This window comes from Glycine soja, chromosome 14, assembly GCF_004193775.1.
Source record: "Glycine soja cultivar W05 chromosome 14, ASM419377v2, whole genome shotgun sequence".
Classification (NCBI taxonomy): Eukaryota; Viridiplantae; Streptophyta; class Magnoliopsida; order Fabales; family Fabaceae; genus Glycine; species Glycine soja.
Window position 1 is genome coordinate 48555349 of NC_041015.1, and position 14581 is coordinate 48569929.

The 14581-nt window shown below is 35.1% G+C and overlaps 1 protein-coding gene across 1 annotated transcript; it reads right to left on the reverse strand.

Moving 5' to 3' along the window:
- Nucleotides 1–1441: 1441 nt before the first annotated feature.
- Nucleotides 1442–14560, reverse strand: LOC114384958 (clathrin heavy chain 1-like). The gene is made up of 30 exons (XM_028344815.1): nucleotides 14334–14560; nucleotides 13899–14103; nucleotides 13580–13668; nucleotides 13210–13288; nucleotides 12907–13034; nucleotides 11465–11563; nucleotides 11257–11365; nucleotides 10660–10739; nucleotides 10344–10571; nucleotides 10193–10258; nucleotides 9591–9707; nucleotides 9225–9422; nucleotides 8302–8418; nucleotides 8096–8155; nucleotides 7735–7821; nucleotides 7074–7157; nucleotides 6836–6970; nucleotides 6691–6753; nucleotides 6510–6614; nucleotides 6278–6390; nucleotides 5918–6170; nucleotides 5661–5797; nucleotides 5309–5587; nucleotides 4219–5221; nucleotides 3486–3971; nucleotides 3190–3360; nucleotides 2633–2818; nucleotides 2289–2411; nucleotides 2084–2194; nucleotides 1442–1956 (listed from the first exon to the last, which is right to left on the reverse strand). Exons 1-30 carry the CDS (start codon nucleotides 14373–14375, stop codon nucleotides 1798–1800), a joined length of 5112 nt encoding a protein of 1703 aa, XP_028200616.1. The 5' UTR covers nucleotides 14376–14560; the 3' UTR covers nucleotides 1442–1797.
- Between the last annotated feature and the right edge of the window lie 21 nt (nucleotides 14561–14581).

Here is a 14581-nt window from a genome sequence, read left to right on the forward strand (position 1 = left end):
AGTGATGATTGTCACCAACTATAATAAATAAGTTCTCTTGAAAGTTGAAACAAAAACAACTTCCAATATATCCATTTAAATAAGCTTCATCTAGTAAAATGTAATCTTCCACTTTGCATTTAAACCACCTAAACCTTAGTGATAAAAAAATTCAATTCCCACTTTTGGCTTGGAACTTTACACAGAGGATGAAGATAAGGACATTTTTGCCCAAAATTTTCATTAAATATGCATGTATGTAGCACATGACAACGACAAATGGAAAGAGATCCATTACGGGATAAAGGTGTCTCTGGAAGAAAATTCAAATAATAAGAAAATTTTGTATAGGATCAAAGAAAAGAGTCAATTTGAATGTAATAACCAATAAGTGTTAAACATAAGAGAATTGAGTATAATTTGCTCTAAAAGATAAACTTCTAGACAACTTTGTTGTAGGTGGTGAGTAACAACCAAGTTAGTCAAGTACTATCATGAGATAATTCCTTAAAATTATGAATATTTTAACATTGTTAAATGTGAATAACGTGAACGTAGGAAACTTCCTTCCTAATTAGGGCGTGTGTGCGTGAAGTACCAAGTAAGACAGACCTTGATTGTTTGAACCATGACATTGGCCCCTTTTGAACCTCGTTGGTGTTTTAGGTAATATTGAGCCTTTGTTATTTGATCCGAAACAAATTTTATAGCGAAAAGATCTTCAGCATCCTATGGAATTTTCTATTGTATATTTTGTAATGAAAAATAACTTTCTCTTCAAAAAGGTAAATTCTATCTTTAAAAAATGGTAACTTTTCGCCAAGAAAATCTTTTATTTTCCTGTTAAAGTAAACTGTTTTCTTGTGTTTTGTATAATATAAAATAACTTTGGAGTTTGGATTATTGTCAATAGTTTTGGTCCTGTTATGGAAATCTCCTATGGAAAATGTCTTTCCTTTCTATTTTTAACACACTTTTTTTTTTCTTTTCTAATCATGGAGGAGTCAGTCAATTCATACCTATCGGGTGAAAATCATGAAAGTAATGAGCACGGTTCAAGCATGACCCACCTTTCAAAGTTTTTAAAGAGGCCTAGCTATTGGCACCGTCCCTTTTGTTCTTCACATTGCTCACCATTTTTTTAAAAAAACTTGAAATGAATTTAGCTCATCCTAGTTTTGTTAAGGGTATTTTTTGTCAAGAAAATATATATAAAAAAAGTGGGCAGTGTAAGTAGCAGGACCCTTTGAAAAGGAGTGTCCGAATTGGTTTTTATATGAATTTAGCTCCAGGCTTAACACTGGTTCTTAAATGATATTTGAGGGTTTTATCATGAAATACAAATTTCAAATCTCCAAATAAACATGGATATTCAGAATAAGGTAACTTAAGGAACTAGTAAACAACAAAAACAAATCAAATAAACCAAACTTATCAGTGAAAGGCAGAAGGGAAACCAACCTGCACAAAGAGAACATTACTAATATTTGATGAATATTTATATACCAAATTAACCGAACAAAATTTGAGTGAAATCCTAATCAGAATACAGTTACATGACTACACAACTAAGAAAACAATTATTTGTGAGAAAGAATCAACTATACATACAGAAACCAAACTAAAGCCTCAGAAGATTCAATCATCTCACAGGATTGATCAGACAACCCAATCTATTCAGCAATTGACTAACTTTCCATGCAAAAAAGCCACAGTCGTCAAAAGGGCTAAGGTAGATGCTTTCATTAATCGTGTTAATGTACCTAGCTTCTCCAATAAAATTTATAGCAAAAATTTCTCCTGTCTGGAATGGAGAGATCAGTAGGAGCCACTGCCACCGCCCATTGGAGGCATGCCAAAAGGGGGCATCGGAGGCATCCCCATACCACCAATAGGGGGTGTTGGTGGTGCATACCCTCCTCCACCCATACTTGGTGGTGCAGGCAAAGCAAGTGGTAGTAACTGGGCATACATATTCTGGAGATAATTGAAACTAGTATTAATTTGATAGCCAAATATAAGATAAAATATGTGCCCAAAAGAAAAAGGATATTATCTGACTTCATTAGGAAAGGATTTGATATTGGGGGAGGGGGGAGAGTACCTGCTGTGCAAGAACTTCCTTCTCTTCCTTCTCTTTAGCTTTCTCCACTTTTTGTGCTTCAATTTTGTCCTTGATAAGCTCATCAACTTTACCAGTATACTCTCGAATAAACTAGGGGGGAAATATTAAAAAATGATTATCATTAAAAGGAAGAAAAATCATCCAGTAATAAATATAGTGAACGAAGCCCCAGTGGAAAATATACCTGTAAGAGGTATGGGAAAGCAAAATCAATCATATTGTTCATCCAAGCTAGCTCAAGAGCAACATCTGGCCGTATTATATCATAACAGACAAAGAGGCAAGATGCAAAACATTCTTTCTTCTCCTGGAAAGATACAGGGAATAATATTAACATAACTCCTTTGTTAAAATTTAAAATTAAGACCAAAGAAGCATGACAAAGAAAACAAAGGTGAGGTGAAGCAATGTATTTATGAAAGCTATTTAAACTTTAGCAGAGGTCAAACCACAAAGTGGGACCTGGCAAGGTTTTGAGATATGAATAGAAGAGTTTGGTATTTCAAGGAAGGGAATAAGAAAATAGACCTGCTCAATAAAGTAAACAAGCAAATCCTCTGAGAGTTCACGGTCACCAGATTGAGAGCAAGTTTCCATACAGTCCTTGTAAAGATTGTCTTTTTTTGACAAAGCAATGGACTGCTTCCATCTTCCAGCTTTCTTATAAATGTAAGCAGCGACACGCCTCATCTCAAGAAGCTCATGCTTCTCAATCTGCACATACACATTGTTAAAGCCAATCACTAATTGTCAAACTTTAAGGCTATGCTTGGTTTAACAAAATGTTTTATGTCTTCACTTCTAATTACAAAAATGTAACCTTGTTTCCATTTCAAATATTTGTATAGGAAACAATAAAACTTGTGATTTCACAGTTTTCTGTTATAATTACAAAAATTTCTGTTTCCACTGTTATATAAACTTTTGAAATTAGGAAACAAAATGAAAATAAAGTGATATTTTTGTAATTAAATTTAAAAATAGAAACAGAAAAAAAAAACATTTCTTCAAACCAAATGACCCCTAAGTTTCTCAGTAAGATTCAGATTTCAATTTTAGCAATTTGAAAGATACGGAAGATTCACCTTCTGTGCAAGACCTATCTGATCGAAGTTGTCATGCAGATCTATTGATTCATGAAGTCTATCATAGTCCTCCTCCTCAACATAAATTTCATTCAAAGCTTCATTAACAGCAGACACATTATTGCTTTGAACTGCAACCAAGTACGGCTTAACCAATCGGATGTGGCCAGCCTAAAAACCAGAAAAAATCAAGCAACAAATAAGAATATTGCATAAAATATTTTCAAACAGTTATTAACTTCACCAAAAGAAGATTAAAACTTAACACATTAGAAAATAGAATGAGACCTACAGACCTTCCGCATTATATCCACAACACGGGTGTGGTCCACACGAAGGGCAAGTACATTAAGAAGATCATTTATAATATCAGGATGTTCTTGCAAGTAGAAGTGAACAGCCTTATAGTAGAGCTCCACACTTGCAACCTTAACTATAATATCTTTGAATTGCATGTGGTCCCATGCTTCAGGAGAGTGATTCATTACAGTAGTTGCAGCATTATCAAACTCATCATATTGGATGTATAAGTATGTAAGTTCCATCCAATGCTGCTGCTCATCACAGGCTCGAATAAGCTTGGGAATGTTAAGCCGAGTTGAGAACAGCTTAATGTGCTCCATTAACTTCTCAGGACGATATCTTGCATAAAGAACTCCCAACTCAGTAAAGATACCCATATGGGCACGCTCCAGTCCAAGTCCACTCTCCATTAGAGATATGAGTTCATTAAAGCATCCTCTGTTCTGATAAAACTCACTAACCTCTTCCAAATCATCCACCTTCATAATAATAAAGAGAATTAGCAGTCAAACAACAGAAAATAACAAACTAATCAACAGTCTATCTGGCACTTGTTGCCAATGTTCTACATTTCCCAATTTTCATAACACAACTCATTAACTTGCACATAGAGATTTACAACATGATTAGTAAATTTTTATATTCAAAATTTGAGGGAGGCAGGGGTAACTGGATTATCAGGATAAAGATAAAAATGTAAAAATATTCTAGAAAAAAGAATGCCACCTGAATGATGACATTAAGACCACAAATCTGAGCCAATCGGAATTCCTCAGCATCAACACAGGCAAAACAAACTTCCTTCCATGTTTTTGAACTGTTTGCTTTCCTAGCAGCATCAACAGCACCTTGGAATTGTTTAAGCTTCACCAATGTCACTGCTAACTTAGCCCAGTTTGAAATAAAAGCAAATATAATTTTTGCAGCCTCATAGAGAGCCTCATCATACAAACGGTCTCCAACATTTGGTAAATTAGCAACATTTGGCATCAATATAAACTCTTCAATTTCTCCAAGTTGGTCAATCTTTGCATATGCATATATGAGCTCACTGTCCACCTTGGGCTCTTTGGTATTCTGCCTAACCATGAGAAGGTACCTTACTAGGTCATGGTATACTTCTGCATCTTCGGAAGCTTTTATAACCTCTAAGAAGTGAGTGGAATCATCTGCACGGATGAATGACTCAATTGCATCACTTACTAAGCCTTCTCTTAGTTGTGCCTTAGCCACTTGGCTCCATACAGCCTCTTCTTCAACCCGGAATGCAAACTCCACAGCTCGATCAATGGTCCGAAGGTTATCTAGTAGGACATTAACAGCTTGAACATTCAAATTAAATTTTTTGAAAATGGCAAAAGCTTCTTCATATAGGTTTGCTTCTACTGCCACCTCCCCAACAGCAGGGCCATCAAAGTTGTCCAGCCTATTAATGTAATCCATGACTCTTGAGGGGTCTGCCTTGATTGCAGTGAGGATCAGCAAATTTTGCAGATTAAAGTTTCCACTGAAAGCAGAATTTTGTAAGACAATCTTTTCAAGAAGCTCAATCAACTCATGGGGAAGATCAGCAGTCATAAAAGCTTTCACTGCAGCTGAAACTTGATCAGGACTCTGGCTTTCAGGCAAAGCAGTGGACACCACTTGATCAATCAACTGCCTTCTGAACTCATTCTCAGGATTAAGAACTTTCTCCCAGAGGTCAGCATCCATACGCTCCACAACATATCTGATACAAACATCAAGAAATAACATGAGTGTCCCAAACTAACATTATGAAATACAATGACACCTTAATGAAGGACAGTACACACACCTGGCTTGGAGTTTGAACAAGGAATTTTTATTGGTAACATTAACAAGCTCATCATCACATTGCCCCCTTCGGTAAGCAACAACAGCAAGTGTAGGATCCCGCTTCTCACAATATTTACCAACAACACGAGAATCATAATATGGGTTGGTTGTAAGAAAATGCTCAGGATTGTTATTGCTGTCAATGATAATTTTACCCAGAGCATTATGTACATGCACATCCTGGCTTCCCTCACTTACAAGATGCTCCAAAAACTGAGTAAGCAAGCGGAGACGATTTCTGCGCATAGAAAGTGCAATGAGAAAAAATAATATGGTAATTTGGGGATGCAGGGTGGAAAAAACTTGCACACCTCTTCTCACATTCTTCAACTAAAGGCTCAACTGGAAGAAGAGAACGAACTGAAAGTATAAGACCTTTAATGAAATCTTCAGGGCATTCATCATCTAACAATTGTCCAACAACTAGAGGAGCATTTCCTGGATTCACCTATAGCAAGAAGGATAACATAAGAAATTCATGTTTGATATCAGCGTAGAAAGATTTAAAATACACTCCAATGAGAATCATAAAAATTAAATACCACACTTTACAAGTCACAACAAATACCTTTTGAACATATCCTTCAATATAACGAAGCATGTTGCTGGTGTAGAGATAATGGGTGAGATCCGGAACAAAACCAAAACGATCACACACGTTTATCAATGGTCGTGCATCTGGAAGCTTGGTCTCCATTAGAAAGTTCTTGGTCTTCTCAGCATCATAAAAGTTTGATTCCCGAGTAACACGCTCCACCTCCTTAATTTGTCCAGTTTTCGCAGCTGCTTCAATATACTTGAAGTGAATATCAGGATCCTCACTGTACAAGACAGAATAAAAAGCCAAAATTAGAAAAGTAAATAGAACTTGAAAAGCAATAGTTTGTGTAGAGAACTGGTGTCATGTACATTGCTCCTTAAGAAATACCTAGAGCTCAAATATGCACCCAAGAAAAAGTATAGTCCTTCATAGGACTTGAATTGCTCAAAGAGTTTAATGCATGCATCAACACCCAGCTGTTCACAATATTCCTTAGCAGTCTGCAAATCATGTACTAGTAAGATTCTTTTATAGAAATTATAAAAAAAAAACCAAAAAAAGATAATTGTTAAAAATATCATGGAAACATTATACCGACTACCAAGCCCTAATACAGTACCTGCACAATTATTTGAAGGTTGCCCCTAAGGTTGACCAGTAAAAGATCTTTCATGCACTCTAGCGCCCATTCTTTTGAAAGGGTTCCAAAGAACTCAACTAGAGCCTGAAAATCATTTCATGATAAGAATAAATAACAATTTTTAGATAGATCCAGTCACTTTAGCACTTGAAATTCAAACCTGCGGTTCAATGGCATGTGTATTCACAATGACACGTTTGATGTCAGGCAACTCGGAATAATGCTGCACAAGCAACACACAAGAAGGTTCAAGAAATTATTCTGACAAGAAATAACAGTCAGTCATAAGAATAGAAGCAAAGAACCTGAAGAGCCCGAATGAAAAGGCCGGCCTTTTCACAAAGCTGAGCAATCCGTGGACGGTCATAATGACTAAACATGCCATTGGCCAATATAGCATCAGCAACATTTGGAAAGGTCACAAGATTAATTTCCAGTACCTAAAAATAGTAAATATTTAAAAAAATATAAAAAAACAAAAAAAAAACTATATAACACCAATTGGCTCATGGATAGAGATTACAGCAAAGAAAGTAAGAGAACCTTCGTTTGAAGATATCCATGTTCTGGTAGGTTTGGCTTCAGCACATCCAATAAAAAGGCAGTTGCCTCGCGGATTAAATTCCTCTAAAAAGCCACAGAAGAAACATATAAACAAAAATAAGGGTAAACAATTCCAGCACATAAATAAATTTGAAACATAAGGGAATAATTGGTTCTTACTTTAACAAATTGTCCCCAATTATCAAAATTAAAGGAATAATATACCAATATCTTAGCCTGAGTAGGATAGTTATAGAAAAACACTAACCCAAGTTTAAAGAAACAGAAGGCCTGGTTTAATATAAATTCTTATATTCAATTTTCAACTAAGTGGAAGACAGGTTTTAAGAAAGGGAAGGCCTGGTTTAATATAGATTGTCATTTCTAATTTCGAACTAAGTGGAAGATAAAGTTACTGCATTCTCGAGCATTTTTCATTCTTCCATTTAAAACATTACACTAATGGTTTTTCAAAAACAACAGTAGAACAGGCTCAAGTAATCAAGCAATAGTGCTTCTATAAAGGATAGTGCAACAGAGGGAGGGGAATTGGGTAGGACTATATGTGATACTTCATTCTTTAAATGGTGGATCGAAATATAAATGATAGAAGAGGACAATGAACCCAACATCATTAAAGCAATAGAAGAAATAGATAAACCTGAAGAAAGAGATCGGTTATTGTGTTATAGTCAACAGGGCAACCCCCCTCCATTTGAGACATCATCAGAGCAAAATTTACAGCACCCTGCAATGAAACGAGTTCTAAATAAACAAATAAAAAAAGAGTAAACTGGCAAGATATTAGATATTGTATAAAGGTAACTAGGTAAGCATCATAAACAATATAGAACCATCACCGTTAGGATGCATTTAATTTAACTGTCAACTGTCATTCATGACTGCTATTATATTATGCAGGTTAAACTACGATTAGAACAGAAACAAGTGTACCATATAAGAATTTCATAGAAGGTAAGGCATAAGCACTTCAAATTTTATTTCTAAAAGAAACCACTAACCTGGGCATCTGCCCTTAATATTGTTTGCAGAAGGAACATGTAATCAGGTGTGTATCCAACCTTCAGCAATTAAAAGGAAAAAATTACATTTAACATCTACTATAAAAAAAATTATTAGATTATGTAATGAGACCAAAATATAACTCATATTACTACTATTTTATGGTTCTATAAAATAAAGCCTAATAAAAAATTTGTTTCATTACCTGCTTTGAGTATATCAGAATCTTGTCAAATTCCCTCCTCTCAGCAAATGCTGCAACAACTTTCGGTGTGGCTCTGGCTTTGATAAATATTTTCAATGCAAGGTCATTATCCACGGTCTGCATTATATGCATGTCTCATAAGATTAAAAAGATCAGCAAAATAAAAAATAAAGCAAACTGAACAGACATTTAATTCCCTCCAAGGAAATAAAAAAGGCAGTAACATAAATATCTGTTCATGGATAAACAGCTTAAGAAGTACTTGATGGAGCTAATTAAAGAAGCTCTAGTGCTCTACTGTCATGTCGTAACTGCGGTCCAACTAAATAAGTTTAATAGAGTATGAATAGATATTTCAACAGACAACAAAATCTTATAAAGGATGAAATTTGATAAAATTTTTTATGGTAAAATTAAATTAGTCAATACCTATTGCCTAAACAATTACCTTCCTAAGCTGTATTCAGCTTTCATGGAGGCTTATTTTCATAATAATTTTCAATTTATAGCTTACGAAAACAAGAAAAAACAGATCATACAGTTGTTTCAAAAGTTATTTTAATAAGCTCAAGTGCCCAGAGTTTGAAAACTGAAATTAATATTAGTATCCTCAAAGTGAACTAAAGCAGTAACCAGAAGAGCGAGAAGATGGAGAATGTTACAGTTTATGTTAAGTGATAGGTTATCCTTTCAATTATAAAAAGAACAGTTGCTTTTTGTAATTTCATAATAATTAGTCTCAAATTTATATGAATGGTAATCAGAGCCTTCAATAAGCAAAGGAACATGGATCACAGGAAATAACTTGTGTTCTAGCCCTAACCCTAAACTAAAATATTATATATGTGTGTGTGTGTGTGTGTATCTGTGTGTACTCAAATGATAAAGTGATAGAGAGAATCAATTTAAGTTTCTATCACAACCTTCACAAGGTCACCAAGCTCTTCGCTGCATTCAAGTTTGTCCTCTGCTAGCCAATTTTCCAGAAGATTCTTTTTGTTTTGATTTACCACAAGCCGAGACAATTCCAATGACTCATAAGAATTGAGTTTTCCCCTGGTTAACAGAGTACCAAAGTACTGTAACAGTGGTGGTGTCTGCCCAGCTTGCACAGGTACACTCTGAAAAAAATTAATAAAAGAAATCAAGAACTAGATGAAAAAAAAGCATATTGAACTCCCATATAAATTGCCACAATGAATAAACACCACACAACTAAGAGAAAACACTTAACAGGAGCAAGAAGCACTGGCATGTACAACAGAGAAAATCTAGATACGAAAGTGTACCTGAAATTTAGCAACAGTGTCAGGAGTTCGAAGAATTCCTTGTGGAGATTCTGCAGCAAGCTCTGCAGCTTCCTTATACTTGGTCTGAGCAAATAATTCTTGAAACCGCTTGACAACCTGAGAAAAAGGCAGAAACATGACAATCATTGAAGGTAAATTATAAAACCAATAGAAAAACAAACAACAAAAAAGCCATGCTTCCCAGTTTCCACTTTATCAAATCAACTAGGAAGAAAAAAAAAGTTCATAAAGATAAATTATATGCTAATACAATTAAAATAAAAATCAGGTACCTTGAACTTGAAGCTGTAAAGTGACCTTTCTAGTAGTACTCAACATAAAAAAAACAACACAAACACATATAATATTGTTTATAGTTCTCTTGCACTTTTATGTCAGTCACCTAGCTGATAATTCTTCTAGATCACACCCCTGGAATGCTTTTCAGAAAAAACATCCCCAGAAAATTGAAAAATATTCTAGATCTCATAAAGCACTCATTCAACTCAATAAAATCAGTAAGTCTCAAAAGTCCATATGAATGTGTATAGTTTGGCAACATTGTTAACAGCACAATATTAATCAAATGTAAATCAAGTTACCAATTCTTCTGCACCAGGGAGGTTTCCTCTTTTAGCCAGATTAACTGCAAGTTCCAAATTATTTAGCTGCAAAAATTCCAGAAACATTTAGTAGGTTCCAAAGAAATTATTCCCATAATTCTGTTACCCAAAAACATACTATATAAATTACCTGGCCACTAACAAAAGGTACAATGGCTGCCTCATTTATAGTAGCAAGCAACACCTGGCCACGTCTATTGATGGCATAAAACCCCCCTACTGAAGGTGCTTCTGTGGTCAAAAATATAGGATCGGGACTGATTCGGTTTCTATAAACTGCGGTGGAAGTCTCCAGATCATAGACAAATAACAGCCCAAGCTTTGTGATAACGTAAATCAGTCCATATTTATTTGAAATCTGCACAACAGAGCATGATAAATATTTTACAAGATGTCTATCAAGAAAGGAGAAAATATTAATTGATCATTGAAGTTCACACTTATACCTGCATTGACACAGGAAAGTCATCAGCAAAGTCTGGAGGGAAGAACAGATCTGCTTGTTTCTTAGTAAATGATGGTTTGCCTAACAACAAATGCCACAATATACCAGATGGTATCAAGAAGTATGAATTTCCAAGGAAAAAAACATTTACTTAATATGTCTCATTTTAAAATGATTCACCTGTTTAAAGCATCAAAAGAAAAGAACAAACCCACTATAAATTAAGCCAAAAATAGAGAAGCCTAAACTCAGAAGTCAGAATGCATATGAAGTAGTTAAATATAATACCAATAAAAGACACTCAATCATAGCTTTCAATTATATCTTTTTGAGATAGTTTAGTCCAAAGTATTTTTAGGTTTTACTCCATTTGAAGAGGGTAGTTAACTGTGTACAATGTTAATGACCTCTGGCACTTCATATTACACAATCTCTGTTATTATTAATTTGTTGAATCAATATTACAAAAAATATATCTACTTGGAAGAAAATTTTCTGAAGATTACATAGGTTAACATTGTTCATATCAATCCATAGGAATGCCCCAACAGGTTGGTAATAGATAGATAGTCTATACAATGATCTAGCTGTCTTATACCTGGCTGGGCACCAAGTTCAATGACATGCATCTTTGATGTAACCTGTCCAGCATTCATACTCTTTGATGCAAAACAAATAAGAGTAGAATCCTTATCATTCCCAGCCACCTACATGTTGCATAAATTAAAAATGTCCATTGATTTAGAAGCAAAACTAAAATAACATTTGATATCCAAATAAATGAATCACAAAGGAGACAAAATTACTCTAAACGAAGCAAATGAGGCAGCATGTGCTTCAAGAGCCTGACTACGTTGCTGATCCACAGAGAAGAGTTGCATGTTTCCTTTTACTAGTTGTGGTCTCTACAACAAACAAAATGTGATAAAATTATTCTTACAATTAATAATCTCACAAGGTTTGATGTTCAGAAATTTAAATAACACAAAAATGTAAGCTTCGGGAACTTTTAATTTTAAAAAATATGTGCAATTCTTAACCATAAAATATAAGTCGATAATTCATTAATTAATAAAAACAATTCTATTAATAAGGTACAAGAACTAGTTTAAGGAGGATAACAATGCTTCTTAAGATAGAAACAGAAAACTCATTAGCTTAAAAAGAAAAAGTATACATAACCTTTTTGTAGTTAGTACTCATAGTTAAGAAAATCCTTTAAATGTTTTAACTGGTAACTGGAAAAAATACAAGCTTGAGCAAAAATAATGCAAAATAAAAGCTTGAGAGAATATAGATACAAACCATCAAGTGAATAATTAGAAATACATCAGGTTTATTTACTTCGTAAGAAAAACTTGAATATCTTAATTTGATTCATTGGAAAGCTGCTATAGTTGTGGTTACCCCTAAACCACCTTAACCATGGTCACCCCTAACCCTAACCCAAACCTGCCTTAATTGCAGCCTATCATTGCAGCCTTCAGAACTTTCATTGTGCAAGGTGTGAGGGGGTGTGTTTAGTCCGACATCACTATTGATATGACCTAAGTAAGTAGTGCTGGTAAGGCTCGAGCAGTCCTCTTCTTACAAGCTGATTTTGTAGGGTAGAGTTCAACTCTCAAATTTTAAGAAGTTACCAGAGTCTATCCTAGATTCATTGTTGGGTCACCCGCATTTTCCACGCTCTAGGTCCATGGCCCTAGGCGTGAGGGGGCATGTTGTTGATATTTATATATCTTAATATTACATGTGTAAAACCCTTAAAAAGTTTCCGAGTAGATGAAAAATATATATCTAATTCATAAAATTACAAAAGGAAACATTAATATTTTGTAACTCAGTGCTTTGACATGTAATTCATAGACTTTTGTCGGCATAGATTCATAACAAGCTTGTGATCTATAATACATTTTGGTAAAAGATCAGACAGGAACTGCCTACTTACATTACCAACACATACCCATCAAAAAGAGATTTTTTGAGTGCATAACTTCTAAAGGTGGGGGAGAGGAACAGGGAGGTTGTTAGATCACCCCATAGTTTGCAAAACATTTCTAACTAGGTGAATAAGTAAAGGTAGCACCTATAGTATTTCAAGAGACAATGTCAATGTCATTCTTAAAAATGGCCACTATGAACCCGTAAAATTGCCAGAAATTTTTAGCCTATTAATATGCTGATAGGAGGAATTTCTAGCACCTAAAAATCAATGCCTGAAAATCATTAACAGAAAGAAAGTGCATACCTCTGCTGAACCAGGAGCTATTCCAATCAAAACCAACCACTTTTCATTAGGATCACAACGATAACTAATAATTTGGTTATTAGCCAGATTAGCTGTTCGGTCAAACATCTTCATTGGCTCACCATTGCCTAAGATATGAGAAATGGTAAAGATATTAAATACACAAACCTAAAGTGTTCCAGTGCATACTATGAAGATGGTGTATAAGATGTTCAAATATAAAATTTAGATAGAAAATAGAATTCCATAAGAGAACAGGCAATTAAAACATCTGTTTCGTAATGGAAAATCATAAAAACTCACCTTCAACTGACCAATGATATACAGACATCTGAGTGACAATTCCCAGTGTATTTGGAGTTATCCACTTCCAAAAGACAACCTATAGGAAATGGAACATAAAAACACAATATAATTAATAATCACGTATACAATCCAACACATTGTCTTACAAAAAAATATTTACAAGCTAAGATCCAAGGATTTAAATTGCAAATCACATCATGCAATGCAGCCACAACATCTTGGCAGCGGTGGCTGCCACAACCACATAAAGTCATGACTCGTGATTGTGGATCAGATCCAATTGACCCCAATTGGCCATTTGGCCTGCATCAACCCGCAACATTGCCTTGATCGTATCTTATTCTAAATCATTATGACAAATTCACACCTGTTCTTTCATCTGATGCGAGTTCATCTTTGCTTTCGTTTCAATGTTAAAAACTTGCAAATGATCCTGAGTGGTGCCTGGAACTTGAGCTGCATATAGAACCTCGTATTCATGAGACATACAAAACACATATTTACACAAGCTACAGTTATCCAAATCATTAACTATCACAATGACGTGAACCGCATTGATCATTCAACATGATCAAATGTGTACACACAACTTGTGGATTTCGATTCTTCCCATAACCACAAAATCAGAGTACATACATAAGATGCAATTGGGAAATACCAACACAAATCAGAGCCTCCAACGTTACCTTTGAGAGCAAGAATTCTGGAATTGGGGTTCATCAAAGCCGAATCAGCGGTTATGGGCCGTCTCAAAGGCTGCATTGGCATGCTCATGTCAATGATAACAACACTGTTCTGAGGTCCAGTTTCCCTGACACAAATGTATTTATCCGATTCCATTGTCACATGAGTAAATGTAATGAACTGCTGGTTGATTCCAACGCTTCCCAGCTGCAAAAGAACGCCGAATCGCAAATCAAAAAATAGAAACACAAAAAATGTGGAAACTTCACAATGGGGTCACTAATGAAAATGGTGACAATGTTGGGTGGCATTGGGATCTGAAGAAGGAAAGGAACAAGAGAGACAACCCCATTTTCTGAAAATGAAAAAAGCTTTGATTTTTGGTATGGAAATGGGAAATTAAGAAGTGGGTAGGAATGGGAAACAGAGACACTAACCGTGAAGGTCTCTTTCATGGTGATAGGAGCGTTTGCAGCCATTGCGCATGAACCAGAGCTTCAGAGAGAGAGAGAGAGATTTGATAGAAAGAGAATGCTGAAGTTTAGAGGAAGAAATTTGTTACGCTGCGAGTGCGAGATCTGATGCAGCGAAGCCCAAGAAGAGAGGGAGGATGAAGAGAGAAGAGTGTGACGGACGAACAGAACAGGAGAAACCGGGAGGGTATAATGGGAAATTCACATCAAAC

Coding starts and splice junctions, on each gene's coding strand:
- LOC114384958 (XM_028344815.1), bottom strand. CDS start 14,375: ATGGCTGCAAACGCTCCTATCACCATGAAAGAGACCTTCACG. Junction 6,754..6,835: donor TTTTCATTCGGGCTCTTCAG/GTTCTTTGCTTC, acceptor TTGCTTGTGCAG/CATTATTCCGAGTTGCCTGA. Junction 6,391..6,509: donor ACCTTCAAATAATTGTGCAG/GTACTGTATTAG, acceptor CATGATTTGCAG/ACTGCTAAGGAATATTGTGA.